At 36.7% G+C, this 25,192-nt stretch overlaps 1 protein-coding gene across 1 annotated transcript in view; it reads left to right on the top strand.

The window, feature by feature from the left end:
* Positions 1-1,665: 1,665 nt before the first annotated feature.
* The window catches only part of ZNF143 (zinc finger protein 143), a gene marked incomplete in the record, with an annotated part of 337,171 nt that continues 313,644 nt past the window's right edge, over positions 1,666-25,192 (top strand). Inside the window, 1 exon segment of the mRNA XM_053720596.1 lies at positions 1,666-1,744. Coding sequence (XP_053576571.1) covers positions 1,703-1,744 — 42 coding nt within the window.

Genomic DNA, 25,192 nt, shown 5'->3' with positions numbered 1-25,192 from the left:
TGCTGGAGGATAACATTTTGCTTTATACATGCCTGGAAAACTACCTGGCAGGAAATATTGCTGCTATCTAGTGCTATTACAATGTATAACATTCTAGCAAAATTGCTGCCCTATAGTGCATGCTCTTAAAGGGATATGAACCCCCAATTTTTTAGTTCATGATTCAGATAGAGCAGCAATTGTAACCCTTTGAGTGCTAACAACGGCTCTGAACCGTCGCAAATTGTCCCAGTCAGGTGCTAATGACGGCTCAGAGTGAGACTAACTTAACCACTTTGGGCAATCTGGCCTTAATGGTGAGAGGCATCGCTGGGGCTTCACCATTCGTGCAGTGACGTCACGTGCAATGTTGTCACCGTGCAACTTTATTTAAAATTAACAATGGACAATATAAAGTAATGGGGGCATGCTGCTTAGAAGCCTGTATCTCAGGCATCTAAGCAGCTACAGACCCCCAAGACGCACCGTAGGAAAGGTAATCCCCTAACCTTTCCAATGGTATAAGTCTTGGGGATCTGGAGAAGAAAAAAATATATATATATTTACAAAAAAAAAAAAAAACTCAAATCCAGCTTAGCACCCAGGTGGGAAATGGCTTAGCAGCCAAAGGGTTAAGCAACTTTCTAGTTTACTCCTATTCATTTTTCTTCAACATCTTGGTATCTTTATTTGAAAAGCAGGAATGTAAAGCTTAGGAGCCATACCATTTTTGGTTCAGCACCTGGGTAGCGCTTACCAATTGGTGGCTACATTTATTTTCTCAGGCATACACTTTACAGTATAAAAAGAACTATGTGGTTCAGTTCAGCAATTTGAGCAACGTTGTAATTTATCTGGAAAACAATATTTGGGGTTTAAAACCCTGTACTCCCCATAAACTTTCACAGGTAGCAGCTTTGCTTGTCCTCCTCAGAAAAACAATGCAACAAACGATAGATTGCACATAACGTTCGTATCTTGTAAACACCATTTTACAACGTACTATAACTGCAGCCCGGTAGATGAAAACTCCGACCTATCGCTTCTGTTTTTGTCTCAGGAGACAAAACTGATGTAGTAAGTAATGTGCTGAAGTAAGCACCATAGCTAAGCTCAATACAGGAAACCAGCACTGCATTGTGCGCCGCGATACATTACAGACGTTATACGAAATATACGCTTTATAGAGTATCTGCAGAATAACACAAGAGGATACACGACCTATCAAACCGCTAAACCTGGCACAAACGCCCAGTACCTGCTCCACTAACCCACGATCCCCCTGACTCTGTCTGAAGAATCTCAAACAAAATGGCGCCCATTTCATCAACCCCTGAACCAGCATCGACCAGACCACAGTTGGGCGGTACCTCCCATCACCTAACAGCATCATCGCCCAATCACAAGTCGAATAGCTCTTAACCTACAAGCAGCTCAGCCAATCAATGAAGACATTATGAAGCCCTCGGGGTGGGAAGGTACTACAGGCTCCCTTGTGGAACCCTGGAACCTGTATCAGTAAACAATACTTCTGTTACACATAGGGAAAACGGAGGCATTCGCCTATGAGCCTGCAAAGTTACGCGGCGCTTTGCTGAGTTTAGACCAATCGGGAAGCGTTACAGCTAATGAGGCCCAACCTCTCATTACCACTACCCTGGTTGTTGTTATGTTATGCTTGTTGCGGGGCCCGTAAGTCCGCAGCCGTTTCCTGCCCTGATGCATGGTGGTCGAACGGAGGAATTGTTGGAAAATTTTGTCGGAGGTTGGTATATAAATGTGTTTTTACCCAGTATGCCTTATTTCTAGAGCCGGCTCCAGGAGAGAGCCCGGGGAGGGTGGTTGTGGGTCTTGTTCCGACAGGATTATTGGCCTATTCTCCCCGAGCTCTCCTCCCGCCGCACATCGTCACCAGCAGTCAGTACATTATATTCAGCAGTTACCGCTGTGTGAGATCCGGAGCCGTCATCTAGCTACAGCCTGAGGCGCCCTGTAGGCCGCGGCCTAGTTACCTCACTCAACACCTGACAGTCACACAGGGGCATATTATTATCACATGTGCATTGTTTAATATACACATCTCAGTATATTTATTATTATATATATTTATATAGCACTTTACCTGACAGGCACACGGGAGCATATTAATATCACATGCATTGTTTAATATACCGTACACACCTCAGTATATTTATTATTATATATAATCATATAGCACTTTACCTGACAGGCACACGGGCATATTATTATTACATATGCATTATTTAATGTACACATCTCAGAATATTTATTATTATATATAATTATATAGCACTTTAGGCACAACAGGGCATATTATTATAATCACATGTGCATTGTTTAATATACACATCTCAATATGTATATTATATATAATTATATAGCACTTTACCTGACAGGCACACGGGAGCATATTATTATCACATGTGCATTGTTTAATATACACATCCCAGTATATTTATTATTGTATATAATTATATAGCACTTTACCTGACAGGCATATTATTATCACATGTGCATTGTTTAATATACACATCCCAGTATATTTATTATTGTATATGATTATATAGCACTTTACCTGACAGGCATATTATTATCACATTTGCATTGTTTAATATACACATCCCAGTATATTTATTATTGTATATAATTATATAGCACTTTACCTGACAGGCATATTATTATCACATGTGCATTGTTTAATATACACATCCCAGTATATTTATTATTGTATATGATTATATAGCACTTTACCTGACAGGCATATTATTATCACATTTGCATTGTTTAATATACACATCCCAGTATATTTATTATTGTATATGATTATATAGCACTTTACCTGACAGGCATATTATTATCACATTTGCATTGTTTAATATACACATCCCAGTATATTTATTATTGTATATGATTATATAACACTTTACCTGACAGGCATATTATTATAGAGTGAAGTTTGATAGGAGCGCCTAAAAATGTATTTCCTGCTGCTAATAAAGTTTATCCCTCAAAATAAACAAAAGTGGTTGGTGCAAAGATTAATAATAATAATTAGCAGCGCTTAAAGCATGGAAATAATCAGTTCTATTTGGGATTTATATAGCAAATTACATTTATTCAAAATTTTACTATAGAATTTTGAATAAATTTAATTTGGTATATAAATCCCAAATAGAACTGATTATTTCCATGCTTTAAGTGCTGCTAATTATTATTAATCTTCGCACCAGGCATATTATCACATGTGCATTGTTTAATATACACATCCCTGTATATTATTATTGTATATGATTATATAGCACTTTACCTGACAGGCATATTATTATCACATTTGCATTGTTTAATATACACATCCCTGTATATTATTATTGTATATGATTATATAGCACTTTACCTGACAGGAACACGGGGGCTTAATATCACATTATTCGATATACACACCTCAGTATATTTATTGCTGTATATAATCACCTCACAGGCACACCGGGGCATATTATCACATGTGCATTGTTTAATATACACACCTCAGTTTATATTTTGCTGTATATCAGTGGTCTCAAAGTACAGGCCTTGGGGACATATGCGGTCCTCCCTTGTTTATTAGTTACATTTATTAATTCGGCCCCATCAATTGTTTTAGGGTTCTAAGAGGTGTAACAAGTTGATCTATATGGGCACTCACAAGATAAATATAAAGACAAACATGCATTGTCCAGTGTAGACTCCCATTTTGCAGTGCTGGATAAATGTCACATAAGCTGCGTTCGGCAAGCACTCCAAGCGAACTGGGACTCACTTGGATTGTTCTGTGAACACTTGCCACTGAGGCACTGGGCGTTCTCTCAGAGCTCTGATGACGTAAGTCCAAGCGTTTCCAGCGTGCTGGTAAAGCTGGGACTTTTCAGAGCAAGCTCAGACACTTGACAACATGGCAGCCTCCACGAGCAACATGTGTGTGTATATATACATACAGTATATTTATATACACAAGTGTTGCTCGTGGAGGCTGCCATGTTTACAATTATGTAAAAGTTAATGTATACATTATTTATTATCACGCTATTTGAAAGTACTATTAAATTTACAACACATATATATTTATATAAATAAGTGTAAATGCAATAATACTTTTACAAGTAAGGGAGCTAATAAACTTTTTCATGCACAAAGGGATCTGCTGCACGATAATGAATTACACGTATATAATTCATATGTGAGACGTTTCTATTTGCATGCAATATTTCTAGGGATGCACCGATACCGATACTAGTATCGGTATCGGTACCGATACCAAGTATTTGCATAAGTACTTGTACTCGTGCAAATGCACCGATACTTAAACCGATACCTCCACTTCCTACCCATATGCTATATTGTGGTGTTTTTTTCAAACTGCATGTTCCCATTTCATTTTAAACTGGAGTGGAGACTAAACTAAACATTGTTTACTACTGTTCTGACAATACAAATTGCTGTTATTTGTATTATTGTAGGAGAGATCACTGTACCTCGTTCAGACAAACCCCTGAAGTACTGGGCAGTTAATAAACAGATTTCCAGCTCTGGCTAAAATGGCCCAAAAATATCTTTCTGCCCCATGCAGTAGTGTGGAAAGTGAAAGACTGTTCAACTTAGAGTCGAACCTCCATACAAATGTCAGATTGATGTTATATTCAGCCCTACAACCCACCCCTTTAAATTTTATATTTTATTGTAATATTTTTTATTTATAAACATGTTCAGTGAACTTTTTTATTATTTCATAATGTCTTTTGAATTACAGTCCTTTATAATTATAAAGAAGGAATTTTAAAAAATTAGTCTGTATTGTGTTTGGTAAACTGTCACGACATAAAAAAAAAGTATCGGTAATTGGTATCGGCGAGTATTTGAAAACAAGTATCGGTACTTGTACTCAGTCATAAAAAAATGGTATCGGTGCAACCCTAAATATTTCTAATACTTAAAAGATATTAGAAATATTGTATGCAATTAGAAGCATCTTTGTACTATGCAGATCCCTTTGCGCATGCCCACTACTCTGTCAATGCGTGGTGACATGGGACATTGCGATGGGAGCGTTTTGTCAGAGCTCCCTAACTGGTGACGTACCCACAGCGCCACATCATCATCCCTGCATATGTGCCGGTGCTGGGAGTAAGCGCTGTCCAAACAAGGCCTTTGTATTCAGTTCCAGAATGATCATTTCACTTGGCACTCGCAAGTTAAATATATTCCGTGTATGTCTATTGTGGTCTACAGCTTCTACCATTCACTATTACTTGCGTAAATGTCACTTCCAGTTTCTAATATATCCAGTTCCAGAGCACTCACTCTGTTCAAGTGGCCCCCATGGTAGAATAACACCTGGCTAGTGGCCCCCAGATACAATTAGCTTGATACCCTTGCTGTATATAATCACCTGACAGGCACAGAGGGTCATATTATCACATTACTTTATATACACACCTCAGTTTATTGCTGTACTGTATATAATCACCTGGCAGGCACACAGGGGCATATTATTATTACATTATTTATATACACACCTCAGTATATTTATTATTGTATATAATTATATAGCACTTTACCTGACAGACACAGAGGGGCATATTATTATCACATGTGCATTGTTTAATATACACATCTCAGTATATTTATTATATAGCACTTTACATGACAGGCACACAGGGATTATTTGTGCATTGTTTAATATACACATCTCAGTATATTTATTATTACTGTATATATAATTATATAGCACTTTACCTGACAGGCATATTATTATCACATGTGCGTTGTTTAATATACACATCCCAGTATATTATTATTGTATATGATTATATTACACTTTACCTGACAGGAACACGGGGGCTTAATATCACATTATTCAATATACACACCTCAGTATATTTATTGCTGTATATAATCACCTCACAGGCACACCGGGGCATATTATCACATGTGCATTGTTTAATATACACACCTCAGTTTATTTTTTTGCTGTAAATCAGTGTTCTCAAAGTACAAGCCTTGGGGCCATATTCGGTCCTCCCTTGTTTATTAGGTACATTTATTAATTCGGCCCCATCAAATGTTTAATATACACACCTCAGTATATTTATTTATTGCTGTATATAAACACCTGACAGGCACACAGGGGCACATTATCACTTTATTTATATACACACCTCAGTATATTTATTTATTGCTGTATATAATCACCTGACAGGCACACATGGGCATATTATCACTTTTATATACAGTACACACCTCAGTATATTTATTTATTTATTGCTGTATATAATCACCTGACAGACACACAGGGCATATTATCACATTCTTTATATACACACCTCAGTATATTTATTTATTGCTGTATATAATCACCCAACAGGCACAGAGGGGCATATTTATTATCACATTATTTTATATACACACCTCCGTTTATTGCTGTATATAATCACCTGACAGGTACAGAGGGGCATATTATTATCACATTATTTTATATACACACACCTCTTTATTACTGTATATAATCACCTGACAGGCACAGAGGGGCATATTATTTTATATGCACACCTAACTTTATTTATTGCTGTATATAATCACCTGATAGGCACACGGGCATATTATTATTATTATTATTATCACATTATTTTATATACACACCTCACTTTATTTATTGCTGTATATAATCGTATGGAACTTTACCTGACAGGGGCATATTATCATCACATTATTTTATATACACACACCTCGGTTTATTTCTTTATTGCTGTATATAATCCCCTGACAGGCACACAGGGGCATATTATAATCACATTATTTTATATACACACCTCACTTTATTTCGTTATTGCTGTATATAATCCAATGGATCTTTACTTGACAGGCACAGAGGGGCATATTATCATTACATTATTTTATATACACCCCTCAGTTTATTTATTGCTGTATATAATCCAATGGAACTTTACCTGACCGGCACAGAGGGGCATATTATTATCACATTATTTTATATATACACCTCAGTTTAATTATTGCTGTATATAATCCCCTGACAGTCACAGGGGCATATTATCACATTATTGTATATACACACCTCAGATTATTTCTTTATTGCTGTATATGATCCAATGGAATTTTACCTGACAGGCACACAGGGGCATATTATTATGTGCATTATTTTATATACGTCTCGGTTTATTGCTGTATATAATCCCATGGAATTTTACCTGACGAATCGCATGTAGCAATGGAACACCTAAATACAAACCTGAAGTATTTTACATTAGAATTAATTTAATATACTTTTAAAAACAACCCATAAGAATGGGTAAAAAGAAATGCCTTTTAACACAAAAGTGACATGAAGTTCAAGCAAACGGTATATGAAAATAAATAAAATATAACTTTTTTTATAGTTGTGCTTATAAAAGAGAATAGATGGCAAAAAGAACTGGAGTATGCTGCCCTACAAGAAGGCTAAAAACACTACACCACTTGTTGCATGAATGAAATCAGTATGTAAACAGTGTGAACTAAGGCTGGTAAGGTGAATAGAACCCAAATGAATGTTATTCGCTTGAATATAAATATAATATGACATGAGTTGGAGCATTCGCAGAGTATCAAATGCTAAGTATCATAAATATATTTATTTAACACCTAATTGTGAGGTAAGAAGTGATAAAATGTTTTACAGCATACAATATTTGTATGTTGCCAATATGTTATCACAATATCATAAGAATACTTGGACAAAGATTCAAATCAGATCTTGGTTTAATACAGATAGTGTCAACTCAAGCTACTATGGTTGGCATATGTAATTCACTGCAAGAGTGCTAAGAGTTTAAGCCTTTACACATTGTGAGTTAGCGTTTGTATTTTAATGCCACAGCTGGGGATCAGGAATTGGAAAATATCCTGTAGCATACATTATTGGTGTGATACCAACAATAATGTCACAAGGTTTGGTATGTTTACATATGATTAGCCTACACCAATTAAGTGACAGGTGTCTAAACTAATCCACACACTGTGCTAAATATCTCCCTGACAACATACCGGTAGGACCAGCCTACACCGTTTGAGTGACAGGCATCTCAACCAAGCTACACACTGTGAGCGAATCGATAATCAGCCTATCACACGGCAAGGGAGGGTTAACAGTTGCAATTTAACTTTGAGCTTTGCAGCCCTGCGCACCCCTCAGAGGAAGCGTAAGAGAAACGCGACCACATCAGGAGACTTCCTGTTGTCAATTTTAACTTGCTCGCCACTTTATTGCCTATTACTATTTAATATCAGTATTGAAAAGTTTTACATTTATTTAAGCTACCGCATTCCTGGCACAAAGACACTGCGGTAGTTGGGTTTAACGGTTTAACTTACAAGGCTAATATTACAGCTTAGAACCTCTCAATCCTAATTAGGAAGACACTCACAGCTTTTAGAGTTAACTCTTGCTTCATCTTGGTTCAATTCCAATGTATACAAGCTCCGGTCCTGGTGTTTCCTAACACATAGGGATATTATTGTTGGTAGCACACTAATAGTGTGTGCTACAAGATACTCTTCCACTTTTTAAATCCCTATGTTTGGTATTGAAGTAAAAACACCAGCTTACCGAAATAATTCACAACAAACTATGAGTACAAGCTTAATTTTTTGCACTTTATACATATATTATAGGGAATAACATATCCACATTGGGATAACATTGCAGTGAATAACACACCAAACCTTGCAACATTATTGTTGGTATCGCACCAATAGTGTATGCCAGTGATTTTCAATTTTTTTTTTTGCCACGGCACATTTTTTTACATTAAAAAATCCTGCGGCACACCACCATCCCAAAATTTTGTTAGGGCAGTAAGCAGTGCACAAGTATTGAGCCCAAAAGCAGAAACTAATCGAGCCCAAGGGATTCAACTGTTAAAGTCCCTAAGCCTTGGGGGCACCAGTATAAGAGTCACAATCAGTGTAGGATAAGCATAAATATGGGGCTCACAAAAGAGCATCAGGGCTTGGCAATCAGGCAATGATGAGAGTAAACTGAAAAATTACAAAAGTTAAGGCAAGAGGGCAAATGGCATTAAATGCATATGATGGTAAACAGAAAGGTCTCACCCAGTTAAAGCAGATGTCTTCTCTATTCTGGAACGATATAGTTATAATCCAGGGCAATTCTCCCTGAGCTTGAGAATCCATGAAGGGGAGGTAAGTGGATCTGTAAAACTGCGACTGTCAGAGTGTGTAGGCCGCAATTGATCAAAAGACCTCCGCAGACACAGAAACAAAATGGCGGCCCACTCTCCTCTATTCTTCAAGGTGACTATCAATTCGGACTCCGGTAAGAAACACATACCTCCCGGCCAGTTACCCCGTTCGGAAGCTTGGGAACAAGTGAATGTAGGCTCCTAGGCCTCAGAGTAGGTCACCGTGATATGTGAGCTGTCAACCTCGGGCACTAACAGGCCTCCAACAAGGGGGGAGAAGAAAAAAGGACTGCAGCTGTTTGCTTGACCTCCGGAGCGGAGCCCCAACCCTCCGGAGTGTCGTATATATTTTTATTATATCTCTCAGTAGTCCTTGAGGCTATCGTAGCAGATGCCTTGAATTACATGCACCGCCACCCAAATGCGCACTGGCTTGACGGGTCTTCTTTAGCTCAGATCTCCTTGATAGGAACTTTTGTAGTGTAGCTGAGGCGAGTGAAATCTCCGGAGCAGAGCCCCGACCCTCCGGAGAACTGTGTGGGAGTTGAGAGAGTCCCTGCGTGTCCGGATGAGTGCGTAGGGTAGCAGCAGCTACCGGCTTCTGTTCTGCTTCAGGAGTGCACTTAAGCAAGAAGGGACCAATTCCCGGCGGCACACTTGACGATCTCTCACGGCACACTAGTTGAAAATCATTGGTGTATGCTACAGGATATTTTCCTATTCCTGATGCTAACTCACAATGTGTAGAGGCTTTAACTCTTAGCACTCTTGTAGTGAATAACATATGCCAACCATAGCAGCTTGAGTTGACACTATTTGTATTAACCCCTTAACATTATACCCTGTACGTTGCTGCAGTCCTTGGCTTCTCTCTGCCGCGATCTCGCTCAAAGTTGCGAGATTGTGCTATTTCTGCATGCCCCACGAGTGGGGCACTGCAGAAATAGATTTGCAGAGTTGTCGATGAAGAGAGGGCCACTCTGTGGCCCTCTCTGCATCGCACTGCGGTGGTTCCGATCGTTGGTGGGTGGAAGGCTAAGGAGGGTGGGCGGCCCATTGCAGGAGGCGGGCGGCAGTTGCGCGCGACTATTGAGAAAAAAAACAACCACTGAAAGCGTCACGGAGTGGGGAGGGGGAATCCTGGTTATATTGGTTAGTGATGGGAATAGAGGGTGGGGCATCCATGGGGGAGGGTATTGAGGGGGGGCAGCTACACTACAGAAAAAATGCCTTTTTATTTTTAAAAAATGCCTAATTTGCAGCAAACTGGGTACTGGCAGACAGCTGCCAGTACCTAAGATGGCTGCAATTGGGTAGAGGGGGGGGGGGAGGGTTACAGAGCTTTTTTGGGGGGGATCTGGGTGGTTAGGGGGGAACCTACACTGCAGCAAACATATTTAAAAAAAAAAATAAATATATATATATATATATATATAAAGTTCAAATATATTTATATAAGTAAATACATCTTGCACACCGCAGAGCTATATGAGATGCTGTGTTGAAAGTAGGGGATTGCAGCACTCAGTATTAACTTCTCCAATCTTATATGAAGAGACAAGCTGAAACAAAGTATCAAAACAAAGGCTCATACACACATGGTCCAATTAAAGTGTAACGCATTTATTTACACATGTTTAACCTAAACCTTAATATGCCACTGCAGTGGAACGTTTAGCAAAATCTAAACTCATGGGTACTAAATTCGTGAATGACTATCTCAGACGAATGCTAAAGTAAACATACATACAAAAGAAATGTAAAGCATAACATAAAAATTAAAACAAAATAGAAACAAAATGTCCCAAATGAAACAAAAGTTCCACAAATCTTGTGTTAGTTATAGTGAAATTTCTGATGCAAAAAAGCAACATCTGAGTTCATCTTGAAAAAGTACTGTTATTGGAGAAACAGCTGACAGACTCGAGGTAAAAGCGTCCTCCTATGTCAGCACTTATGAAACATGAGTATTAGAAATTGACATCTGGCTTTTCCCAAATTGCGGCAATAAAGAAATAGAAAAACATATACAACCTCTTCCAAGAATTAGGATAGGTCTCAGGCAGCTCAGACCGGGTTCCGGTTTCTTTAGGCACCGACTTGAGGTATACCATATGAAGTGAGCCAGGACTTGGCATCCGGCTTTTGTCTCACCCAGATCACTCGTTACGTTACTTGACACATTCGTTTGTGCAATTTGGACTTCGAGACTTTATGTAGGGTAGATCCACTTTCAATCACCTCTGCCGACCTTAGCCAGAATCCAAGTGTTATTGTTCAACACAAATCCGGATACTTGTTTTGCTGCCGCTAAAACTTTCAAATGACTGTGTCGACGCGCGTTTCGCCCCACAATGCTTTGCGTCAGGGCCTCGTCAGGACTGTCAGTCACAGGTGAACTCTCCTTTCATTTAAATCTCCTACAGGTATTAGGAAAGCAAATAGGGCGTATATACTCCAGCCAATAGGAAGGTTTACTTGACAACACCATTGTTTAGATTTCCTTACTTTTATATGCTAGACCAAAATACTTTGCTATTATCCTAATTTATACCTAATATAACAGACCAAATAAAAGGCGAAAAACAAATGGGTTAAGACACTATTAAAGGGACCAAGTTATGCAGAGCCTTCTATGAATCTATTTTAATTTCAAACTCCTCTACTGCGATAGATTTTGCCTAAATTATTTACAATATTGAAAATAAGAAATCAAGATGAACACTATTTTCCTTCATAATTGTGCTTGGGCTTTTTATGGAATGATAGAAATGTGAATACAAAAGGAATCATTTCACAAGTTATTTATTATTACCTGATCGGACAACCTAGGTTGTTTTCTCAAATTATTTCTGTTTTTAGCCTAGGAAAGACCTAAATTCAATTCTTTCATTTAAGCCATAAGGGGATACAGTTTTTAAAACATAAGTCCACCTGGCTTCTTTTTTAAGAAGACATATATTGTTGTCCCCTCCTCTGCCATTTGTCAGTCCTTGATCAATGCCAACAAATTTTAAGGATATAGTGCTGCTATTATGTACATCTTTGAAATGTCTTGCAACACTAGTATCTCTTTCAAAGAGTATGTCATCTCTATGCTCCTGTACCCTGTCCTTGAACATCCGTTTTGTTTTACCTACGTAGAACAGGGGACAGGAGCATTGTAAGAGATATACCACTCCTACTGTGTTGCAATTTGAAAAACACCTTATTTCAAAGTTATTATTGGTATTGGCCGAAAAAGTTTTACACTTTAACATGTAGGGACAATACACACAATGTCCACATGGGAAACTGCCTTTAACTCGTTGGTATTTAGTTAGCCAGCTTGTTGAATCCGGTGTGTCCAGTGATGCCTACCTTTTACACTATCCCGAAAATTCATAAAAATAAGTCTCACCCACCAGGGAGACCAATAGTATCGGGAATAGGAGGCATCAGTGAACACATTGGACAATATGTAGATTTCTTTTTAAGACCGTTCCTTCTATCACTGCCCTCTTATGTCAAGGACACCCCAGATCTCCTTCGGAAAATTGATGACATATCTGTTTCAACTGACACTATTCTTGTGTCACTTGACGTAGAAAGTCTCTATTCCTCAATACCTCATGAGGTGGGGATTGGTGCAAGTGAACACTTTTTGAGATCTAGAGGCTCAGAGAGTAATAATCATACTGAATTTGTTATTAAGTTGCTAAGATTTGTATTAGAAAACAATGTATTTGAATTTGATGGCTCAATTTACAGACAGGTCAGGGGGACAGCAATGGGAGCCGTATGTGCACCCACATACGCATGCTTACATTTGGGGGCATGGGAGCTGGACATCTTTGAAAAATTTGTGGAGGTGTTCGGTTCCCATGTATCCCTATGGCTCAGATATGTGGACGACATCCTTATGTTTTGGGATGGCCCCCTGACCAGTCTGGTGGAATTTATTGACTCATTAAATAGAAATGACCGGAACATCCTGTTGACACATGTATACAGTATGAAAGAATTACCTTTCCTGGATATCTGTATCAAAAAAGAAGGTAATAAAATAACTACTGAAAATCATCGAAAGACCACAGCAACAAATAGCTTATTAGAAGCTTCCAGTAGCCACCCGGAATCACTCAAAAGAGGCATTCCCTTTGGACAACTGCTGAGATTGAAGAGAAATTGTTCTTCAAAAACAAAATTTGAGCATCATGCTCAAATAATGTGTGAAAAATTCATTGAAAGAGGATATTCGAATAAATTAATAAAATTCACCCTTAACAAAGTGAGGAAACTAAATAGAAACGATCTCCTTTATTCAAATAAAGTCAAGATCACTACAGATGGTAATACAAGATTCATTACAACATTTAATTGCCAATGGCAGGCTTTGAGAGACATTTTGTCTCGACACTGGCATTTGTTATCTTTTGATGAAAAAATAGCTGAAAAAGTGGGTCCAAGACCCCTTTTGACCGCAAAAAAATCTCCTAACTTAAAAGAGAAGTTGGTAAAAAGCAGATTTGTAAGGTCAGAACCCACAACAAGCTGGCTAACTAAATACCAACGAGTTAAAGGCAGTTTCCCATGTGGACATTGTGTGTATTGTCCCTACATGTTAAAGTGTAAAACTTTTTCGGCCAATACCAATAATAACTTTGAAATAAGGTGTTTTTCAAATTGCAACACAGTAGGAGTGGTATATCTCTTACAATGCTCCTGTCCCCTGTTCTACGTAGGTAAAACAAAACGGATGTTCAAGGACAGGGTACAGGAGCATAGAGATGACATACTCTTTGAAAGAGATACTAGTGTTGCAAGACATTTCAAAGATGTACATAATAGCAGCACTATATCCTTAAAATTTGTTGGCATTGATCAAGGACTGACAAATGGCAGAGGAGGGGACAACAATATATGTCTTCTTAAAAAAGAAGCCAGGTGGACTTATGTTTTAAAAACTGTATCCCCTTATGGCTTAAATGAAAGAATTGAATTTAGGTCTTTCCTAGGCTAAAAACAGAAATAATTTGAGAAAACAACCTAGGTTGTCCGATCAGGTAATAATAAATAACTTGTGAAATGATTCCTTTTGTATTCACATTTCTATCATTCCATAAAAAGCCCAAGCACAATTATGAAGGAAAATAGTGTTCATCTTGATTTCTTATTTTCAATATTGTAAATAATTTAGGCAAAATCTATCGCAGTAGAGGAGTTTGAAATTAAAATAGATTCATAGAAGGCTCTGCATAACTTGGTCCCTTTAATAGTGTCTTAACCCATTTGTTTTTCGCCTTTTATTTGGTCTGTTATATTAGGTATAAATTAGGATAATAGCAAAGTATTTTGGTCTAGCATATAAAAGTAAGGAAATCTAAACAATGGTGTTGTCAAGTAAACCTTCCTATTGGCTGGAGTATATACGCCCTATTTGCTTTCCTAATACCTGTAGGAGATTTAAATGAAAGGAGAGTTCACCTGTGACTGACAGTCCTGACGAGGCCCTGACGCAAAGCATTGTGGGGCGAAACGCGCGTCGACACAGTCATTTGAAAGTTTTAGCGGCAGCAAAACAAGTATCCGGATTTGTGTTGAACAATAACACTTGGATTCTGGCTAAGGTCGGCAGAGGTGATTGAAAGTGGATCTACCCTACATAAAGTCTCGAAGTCCAAATTGCACAAACGAATGTGTCAAGTAACGTAACGAGTGATCTGGGTGAGACAAAAGCCGGATGCCAAGTCCTGGCTCACTTCATATGGTATACCTCAAGTCGGTGCCTAAAGAAACCGGAACCCGGTCTGAGCTGCCTGAGACCTATCCTAATTCTTGGAAGAGGTTGTATATGTTTTTCTATTTCTTTATTGCCGCAATTTGGGAAAAGCCAGATGTCAATTTCTAATACTCATGTTTCATAAGTGCTGACATAGGAGGACGCTTTTACCTCGAGTCTGTCAGCTGTTTCTCCAATAACAGTACTTTTTCAAGATGAACTCAGATGTTGCTTTTTTGCATCAGAAATTTCACTATAACTAACACAAGATTTGTGGAACTTTTGTTTCATTTGGGACATTTTGTTTCTATTTTGTTTTAATTTTTATGTTATGCTTTACATTTCTTTTGTATGTATGTTTACTTTAGCATTCGTCTGAGATAGTCATTCACGAATTTAGTACCCATGAGTTTAGATTTTGCTAAACGTTCCACTGCAGTGGCATATTAAGGTTTAGGTTAAACATGTGTAAATAAATGCGTTACACTTTAATTGGACCATGTGTGTATGAGCCTTTGTTTTGATACTTTGTTTCAGCTTGTCTCTTCATATAAGATTGGAGAAGTTAATACTGAGTGCTGCAATCCCCTACTTTCAACACAGCATCTCATATAGCTCTGCGGTGTGCAAGATGTATTTACTTATATAAATATATTTGAACTTTATAAAATATTTGGGGTCTGCACCAGGACCTGGTTTATCTAGCACTATCCAGGTTTATATTTTATCAGGCAATTTACCCCATAGTTGCAATATGGGAGCCTGAATGCAATTTTCTCTCCCTATTATCTCCAATTAATCTATATATATATATATATATATATATATATATATATCTTATTTTCATACTGGCAGACTTTCTGCCAGTACTTAAGATGGTGCTGATAATTGTAAGGTGGGGGAGGGAATAGAGTTGTTTGAGGGGGGGTCAGGGGGTGGGATGTGGGAGGCTGATCTCTACACTAAAGCTAAAATTAACCCTACAAGCTACCTAATTAACCCCTTCACTCCTTGGCCTAATACAAGTGTGGTGCGCAGCAGCATTTAGTGGCCTTCTAATTACCAAAAAGCAATGCCATATATGTCTGCTATTTCTGAACAAAGGGGATCCCAGAAAAGCATTTACAACCATTTGTGCCATGATTGCACAAGTGGTTTGTAAGTAATTTCAGTGAGAAACCTAAAATTGTGAAAAAGTGAATGATTTGTTTATTTGATCGCATTTGGCGGCTAAATGGTGGCATGAAATATACCAAAATGGGCATAGATCAATACTTTGGGTTGTCTACTAAAAATAAATATATAGTTTTGATAGGTAAATATAAAAAGGGCTCTATTTCTGTTTAAATGTAGCGATGGCAAAAATGCTCTGGTCTTTTGGGGAAGTTTTTGTTTAAAATGCCCGGTCCTTAAGGGGTTAAACCAAGATCTGATTTGAATCTTTGTCCAAGTATTCTTATGATATTGTGATAACATGTTGGCAACATACAAATATTGTATGCTATGAAACATTTTATTACTTCTTACCTCACAATAAGGTGTTAAATAAATAACTTTATGATACTTAGCATTTGATACTCTGCAAATGCTCCAACTCCTGTTACATTATATTTATATTCAAGCAAATAACATTCATTTGGGTTTTATTCACCTTACCAGCCTTAGTTCATACTGTTTACATCCAAAACAGGCATTCACATATTGTTTTTATTCATGCAACAAGTGGTGTAGTGTTTTTAACCGTCTTGTAGGGAAGCATACTCCAGTTCTTTTTGCCATCGATTCTCTTTTATAAGCACAACTAATAAGAGTTATATTTTATTTATTCTCATATACCGTTTGCTTGAACTTTGTCACATTTGTGTCAAAAGACATTTCTATTTAGCTATTCTTATGGGTTGTTTTGATAAATACTTTGTTACGATGCCTGAACACAACTACCTATATTGACCTAGATACTTACCCATATTAATGCATAGCCTACAGTTAGATAAATAAAACTTTTAAATAAAAAAATAAAATATATATATATATATATATATATATATATATATATATATATATATATATATATATATAAACTTAGCAATATACATTCATTATTTATTTTGTCCCCTTTTCCCATAATTTCACCAGCCATTGGCTGCACACTCAAGTGACCTATTTATAACTGTCCCTAATTGTCCACAGCAGAGAAGGTAACCTAAGTTACAACATGACAGCACCTGTTGTTTTATAGACACTAAAACTCTACACTTATTTTATCACTATTTAAACAACTACTAAAACGTTAAAAATCCCATCTACATTTTATCAGACTAATCTTTTCTTTCTATCTAGCATTTATTTAGTGTTTGTCCCTTTAAAACAATGTACTAACAAGTGGCTGCACACAGGCGTCTTGTCATTGGCTCATCAATATTCACTAAGCTCTCAGTAGTGGGTTGCTACTCTGGAGATTACTCCTTGCATAGGTTATATACAAGCCATATATTTCGTTTTAAGAGTTTGCACAATATACTAAAACCATATATATATATTTTGTTGTTGCATTATCTTTTTCCATAGCAATTACATTCATGGAAGGATTTTTTTTCTTTGTTCTACTGAACACAACTTGCAATTTGATGTATAACTCATATTTAACTTGCATATATTACAATCAAAATCTAATTTATTGGTACACGTTAACATTATATAATGCTATACATTACATGGCGCATTTTATCATAATGTAGTTTATTTGTATTTCTCAAGTGACTCGGTTAGTGTTTTTAACAGCCAACCACAATTTTTAGGAATTTAATTTGATATATACATAATATAATCTAAAACATTAGAAGCCGGCAGTAAGATTTTTTGAGCTCTGTGAAATATTGATGCTACTGAATAAAAAAATCCTGTGAGTTCTTCTCCCCTTTTTCTACTATTTAAAGGGAATAGATATGTCTGCATAACTACACTTGCTTCCTTTCTGCTTGACTGGATATCGGAAACCTTCGTTTTAGAATGCATAATAAATATTTGGATAAACTGTTCTTTATATTTTGTTTACATTTATTTAGAAACACTAGTTTTTTACTTAATGTTTGTACTGCAGTGTTGTTGTTGTTGTTAAACTTTTTTTTTGCTTTATAAAAATATTAATAAAGATTACTTTATTGTTAAATTATTACAAATTACACAGCTTTCAATAGCTTGAAGTGTTGATACGTCTTAGGAGTGTCCTCTAACGTGTTACATATTGTTATTATAAATATTTATAATTAATAGCAGTATAAAACTATTGACAACAATATTTATTATTAAAAAAATATTTAAGCCTTTGTTCTGATTAGTAATCTTTATAGACACCTTGAATTATATTTATGTAGAGAATAGAAATGAATTAAAACCAAATTTATCTGTCTAGTTGTTACAACTTACACAGCAAGCCACAAAATATTTCTCTAAGTTAAACTTGATTCCAAATGAATTGCTTATTAAAGTTACACCTGAATTATACCAGGACAATTTGTAACTAGCCAGCAACATTGGCTTAATTACCACAATATGGGTTACAAACTTACTATGCTTAATTTACAACAAATAGAGAAGTTTATATATCATTTTGTAAGAGATTTCACAATAATAAGCCTGACTTAGAGATATGAAATACAAAAACCTTTTATATGCCAATTAATCTGGCCTGAAACAACCTCTTATTTAGCCACAATAAAACAAATTCTAAAATATATCACAATAGCTACAAATAACTTAATAAATATTAATGCCTGATCCTCTTCTCAATAACAATTGACTTAGTGCTAGTATATTTATTTCTAGATCATGCAAGACTATGAAACATACATTTAAAATGCAAAATACCCTTTTAAATCATTGGCTACAATTAAACTACATCAATAGCTTTAGAGTACCTTGATTTAAATATTAAATATACTTAACAATTGCTTATAATTTACAAAATAATCAATTTTTGAGAGTTTCAGCTTTTGCCAATATTCTGTCGGCCATACGTGAAGGAATATTCCACTATTTGCCAGTGCACAGAACACAACATTTTCTTTCTTATCCACAAGAAAGGGTTCCAAAAATAAATGTCAGAGAAAATACTAGCCCCAAATCTGTGTATTTTTCTCTTATTAAAGTGAGTCTGATCCTGTTTCTTAGTGTGTAGCAATTTTATCAAATTATAAGCCACTCCTTTACTTGTAATCATTCCAAACAGAAATTGGTTTAAGCCCTTAATCGAAGCTTGTCTCTAATTGGTTATTTGGAAACGCCTCTCTGAACAACCAAATACCTTGGCTGCAATACCAATTGTATTCCATCAGGGGGCAGCAGACATAGTAAAGCAGTTTCATTATCAAATACTGCTAACAGTTTAATATATATATATTCTTATATATTTTTAAATGTATATTTGATAATACTCACTATTTCCTGCATCAGCAAACAAATATGTCCAATATTTATGGGACCATTTAATATTATTTAATATCTGAGTATTTCAAGACTAAATATGAGGTATTTGAAAAAACTGCATTTAAAATTAACAATTTTTTTTTTTTTTTTAAGTTGTAATTTTTATTGTTTTTTTGTAACAAAAGAGAAAGAGATACAACAACTGTACGAGACAATCGTACATCAAATGTAGATACACCAAGACAAGAAGAATAAGCAATACAATCATGACGCTAATACCTATTCAAGAAGGATATCGGTATCACGATGAGAAGTAAGGTAACATTGGGAAAGGGATGAGGAAAGGAGAGGAAAAGGGAAAAAGAAAAAGGGGTAGGCTAGGAGACCTTTAGGGGAAGGGGGAGGGTCATGGGAGGAGCCAGTTCAGGTATACAAGGATAAGGCCAGGGGTTCTGCCAATGTGTTTAGGGGTATACTTTCACCTAGGTATCAAAACTAGGGAGCCAGAGAGTGTCAAACCTACTTTTCCAGTCGGACCAGATTAGTTCAAAGAAGTCGGACCTGCCAGAGGCATAGTAAATGGTTTTTCTCCATGGAGTATATGTAAGCCATAGTAGATACAATATCCGACCAGGCCGGGGGAAGGGATCTTTTCCAAGATCTCGCTATGTTAAGTTTAACTGCAGATAAGAGATGGACACTTAGGGAGCCATAGTGTTTGGGTAGTTTACATGTGCCTAAGTGGAATAAGGCCGTCTCGGGTGTTCTAGGGAGGTTGATACTTAAGCTAGTTAATGTAGAAAAGCATTTATTCCAGATGGGCTTGAGCCTGGGGCAGCTCCACCAAATGTGGATCATGTCACCTATATGTGAGCAGTCTGTCCAACAGGTGGGGGAGGCCCCAGGAAAAATTTCTGCGAGTCGAGCTGGGACATAGTACCAATGCGTGAGTACCTTTATGTAGGTTTCAAGGATGGTAATGCAATGGAGGGTTTTCTTCGTTAATAAGAGCGTGCGTTGCCACTCTGTGAGGGGTACCGTGAAGTCTAACCTCCGTTCCCATTTTTGAATATGTTGGGCTTTATCGGCTGGGGCAGCACCTTCCATAAGGGTGTAGTGTAAGGATAATGGTTTGCCCAGCCTAAGCTTCCCAAATGGTAAGTTGCCGAGGCAAAGCGGGTTTGAAATCCCACCTTGACAGGAGGCTAATGACCCTTGAATATTCAAACTTCATATACGGTGGGGTGGACGGGGAGACATCAAGTTGGTTATACGGGGAAAAGGCTACTTGAGGTGAGGTAGACCAATGGTCCGCCACTCTCGTAACACCCAGCTTAGCCCAAGCGGTCGGGTGTGAGTCAGAAAATTAACAATTTTTATGAAAGGATTTAAAAGGATTACAATACTTTTTAGCATGGATCAAAGTATTTTCTCAGTTTACAATTGCCATCTTAATATCACATTCATACCTTGTGAGTAGCAGTCTGATGTAATTTCATACAGCTATATTTACATTTGATTATTATTCCATATTAATATAAATATTGCATATCTGTGGATATAATTTTAATATTTAGTGTATAAGCTATATGATATGATTCAGGGCACACATTATATAGGCATTCATGTATTTGTATATACTAGTCATATCTGGAAAAACAAAAAAATGTTATTTATTTTGAAATAAGTTGGACATTTTAAATTGACCATATAGCTATTTACTCAATTCAGCAGATACTTATCTAATATGTTACTGTTAGGCATTTCTCTCAGATCCACACATATACATTTATACAATACTGAGGTACACCATAACTGAAAATTAGACATAAATTGTATTTGATGCTTTCAACTTCCCCATATTACCAAGGGCATTTGGCATTTCAACGTCTGGGGTTTGTGTATTGGAACTGAGTGTGTGACAATTTGCATTGAGATAATAGATATTTAAATTGTTGGTCATTCTGGAAAGGTATCTCAAATTATAGACTTCTAGGCTGCTTATCCACAGGGGTTCCTGTGAATCTAAGTAATAGGTTTCTTAGGCTAAATTAATTTAGAGATTTCAATCTGGGAACACTATACAACAATAATTCTTTAGAAATTACCTCTCTTCTGAGACCATGGTCAAAGGCTCTTGAGATGTGACATCTCTTATAGTTTGGGACAAATGTTTGCTCTTTAGAAGTCCTGTCTAGTGAAACTCTGAATAGCAGGAGGTCTGAGTAAACATACTTTCTTTCATATGTACTGGGACATGCCAGGCTTGTAATGTGTCTCTGACAAAAGGAAGGGGGGTCAACATCACCCATTTCAGTGTTGTCTACAATCAATAGATTCCTATATGAATTAAATAATCAATATGATATCTGGGCACATAGCTTTCAATGACATCTCACCTTTTATATGACATAATTCCCTTTTCAATTTTTAATATATGTAGGACACATGTATTGGAAATTGACTGAAACCCCATGTAATTGGTGAGGCTATAGTCTTACTATGAAGAGAGTCCGTTATTTTTCAATCCTCATAGTTATGCTTGTTAGATATGCATCTTTAACCTACAATACTTCTTTAGTGCATTTGGGGATATGACACATTCTCCCTCTATGACTTGTAGTTGGGATCTAGGATGGCAAGCTCGCAACTGTTTTTTTTTTTTTTTTTTAAATCTTTTTATTGTTTTATAAATTATTATACAGATACATATGTTTGAAGGGCCAATCACATTTGGCAACACAAATATAGTTCTTCTTACAATAACATAATCTTTCTAGCCCCCCACATCAAACCATAATTATACAAAATTTTCTACCGTCCCCCTTTGTTACATACATAACCTCAGAGGGTACAAACATTTAAAAAAAGAAAAGAAAGAAAAAAAGACCAACAAACAAAAGAACACAACAAAAACCCACATGAACATAAGTGTGGACTCCCATCTGAGTGGGACAGGCTAATTTCTGGTGCGCGGGGGGGGGAAACGAGCACCCTTACTGAGGTTCAATGCCACCTCCTATAGCAGAGTACTCCAAGCGCCTGGCAATTCCTCCCTGACAATCATGGATCTAACTATTTTTGACTTAATTAGAGGTTTAATAATTTGAAGTTGTACACCCACTGATTCAGTTTCTATTATGTTTAGCCATTTGTGGAAAAACCTTTTTATATCTTTATTTACATCTGGATAAATATATTGTTCCAAAAACATCTGATTCTTCATCCCTCTTACCAACTGTGAGATGCTTGGTGCTTTTGGGGTTTTCCAATTACCCAAAATCAATGATCTACCTAGGAGAATTGCCGTATTAATTAGACTGGGGTTTTCGTGCCATTCTGTACCCTGATACAAAAAAAGCACCATTTTATTGTTTATTTGGAGTTTTTGGTCTAACCACCTATTCAACCAAAATTGTACTTTATACCAAAACTGACGAATTTTTGGGCAGATAAACAAACAATGTTCTAAGTCAGCTTCTTTAGCACCGCATTTATAGCAGACCATATCCATATTCTTGTACCATCTTGCTATTTTACTAGGTGTGACATATAGTTGATTGATTACTTTAAAGTGTGATTCTCTCCAAGTAGTAACCTTGGTTGTCCTTAAGACAGTGTTGAGACTATCTGCTAGCTCCTCCCTTGACACTATAACCTGTACTTTCCTCCATTTATCTTTCAACATCTGTAAATGTATTTCTGTTTTATAGTTCATTTGGAGATTATAGATCATGCTGATCGCATATTTCTTTTGTGCAAATATTGTAATAATTTTATCTAATTCTCCTAATGACCAGTCATTCCCATATTTAGCCTGTAACTCATTATGAAAGTGCCTGACCTGCAGATATGCAAAAAAATCTGTATTTTTTAGCTGAAATTCATCTGATGATGATCAAATGATTTAACTATATGTTTTGTATTCTCCTCGATTTGTATCAGATTAACAATGCCCTTCCTACGCCATCTATGAAAAACTCCACTTTCGGTACATCCTGCTTGGAATTTCGGGTTCCCTAGTATCGTTAGGAACCTTGACTTATAGATGTTTATTCCTACTCCTTTACCCAGTTTATGCCAGGCTATTATAATGTTGTTAAGCGTTAACCTCTGCCTGATCTTTTTTGGGAGATTTTTAGGTTCACAATGCAGAAGTGCTTTCAATGCATAGGGAGCGCATATCTCTGCTTCTAGCGGACCATAGGAAACATAGTTTCCCTCAATAATCCAATCTATCGCATATTTTGCCAATTCGGCTATATTATAAGCTTGGAGATTTGGAAGTGCCAGCCCCCCAGCTTTGAGGGGAAGAGTTGTTGTTTCTGCAGCGCATCTTACTTTCCCTCCTGCCCATATAAACCTATTACACATCCTATTATAACTAATACAATCTTTCTGAGTTATTATAATAGGTAAATTCTGCAGAAGATACAATATTCGAGGGAAAATTATTGTTTTAATTAACATAGCTCTGGCAGAGATATTAATAGGTAAGTTACACCATCTTTTGCAATCTGCTATACATTTATCCAAACATGGTGTAATGTTTTTGCCATACCATTGCTTGGGGTTCCTAGTAATAGTTAAGCCTAAATATTTAATCTGTTCAACTACCCTGAATGGACAGTCTTTACACTTCTGGCTTGATCCATATAACCACATAATCTCCGATTTATCAACATTGACTTTATAGCCCGAGAATGCACTAAATTGCTTTATGATATCCAGAAGTTTTTTAATGCTATTGGAAGTATTCGAAAGGAACAGTAGTAGGTCATCCGCAAATAAGGAAAGAACGACCCTCTGCTGATGGATTTTAATGCCTTCTAACTCTTTTCTAAGCCTAATAGCTAATGGCTCTATTGATAGATTGAACATCATGGGAGACAGGGGACAACCTTGTCTTGTACCTTTTTTAAGCACAATGTCTGGAGTAGTTTCACCGTTAATAATTAGGTTAGATGTCGGCTCTCTATATATAAGTTTTATAAAAGACTCAATATTCCCTTGCACTCCGAACTTCCCTAATACTGTAAAAAGATGATCCCAGGTTATAGCATCAAATGCTTTTTTCGCATCTATTGCTAACACCGCTAAGTCTAGGCAATCTTTCTTGAGATTTTGCTTCGAATCTTGATAACACTGGTCTAGTGTAACGAGAACTTTGCGGATATTTCTAGCTGGGTTACGTCCCGTCATAAAGCCTACCTGGTCTATATGGATTATTTTATGTAGTATTTTTTTAAGTCTGTTTGCTATGATAGTGGTTAGTATCTTATAGTCACTGTTTAACAGTGATATCGGTCTGTAAGATCCTGGATCTTCTGGGGCTCTGCCTTTTTTTAAAATTAATGTAATAGAGGAAGCCGCAAAATACTTAGAGTACATTTCCCTTTTTAGAAAATAGCTATTATATAAGTTAGTAAGCGTAGGTGTGATTTCACTACTTAGCATTTTGTAAAATTCGGCCGGGAGCATGTCAGGTCCCGGTGCTTTGTTACTTTTCATCTGCCTAATAGTCTGAATTACCTCTTCTTCTGTTATTGGTAGATTTAGCCCCTCTCTGTCGGCCTCTTCAAGTTTCCTAGTTTCTAGTTGTTCCCAAAACTCTGTTTTCTGCTGAGAGTCCACTACGGACTTCGTATAAAGCTCTTCAAAATATTTATACATTAACTGCTTCACTTCTTTTGTCGTGTTTGCCCTATCTGTCCCTACTTTAATAGCTGATATATAGTTCCTTTGTCTCTGCATTTTACTTAATCTAGCTATGTAT

The sequence above is a fragment of the Bombina bombina genome, chromosome 7, assembly GCF_027579735.1.
Source record: "Bombina bombina isolate aBomBom1 chromosome 7, aBomBom1.pri, whole genome shotgun sequence".
Lineage (NCBI taxonomy): Eukaryota > Metazoa > Chordata > Amphibia > Anura > Bombinatoridae > Bombina > Bombina bombina.
Note: the sequence above shows the minus strand (reverse complement) of the source record. Positions and strands in the feature narration are given on the sequence as shown.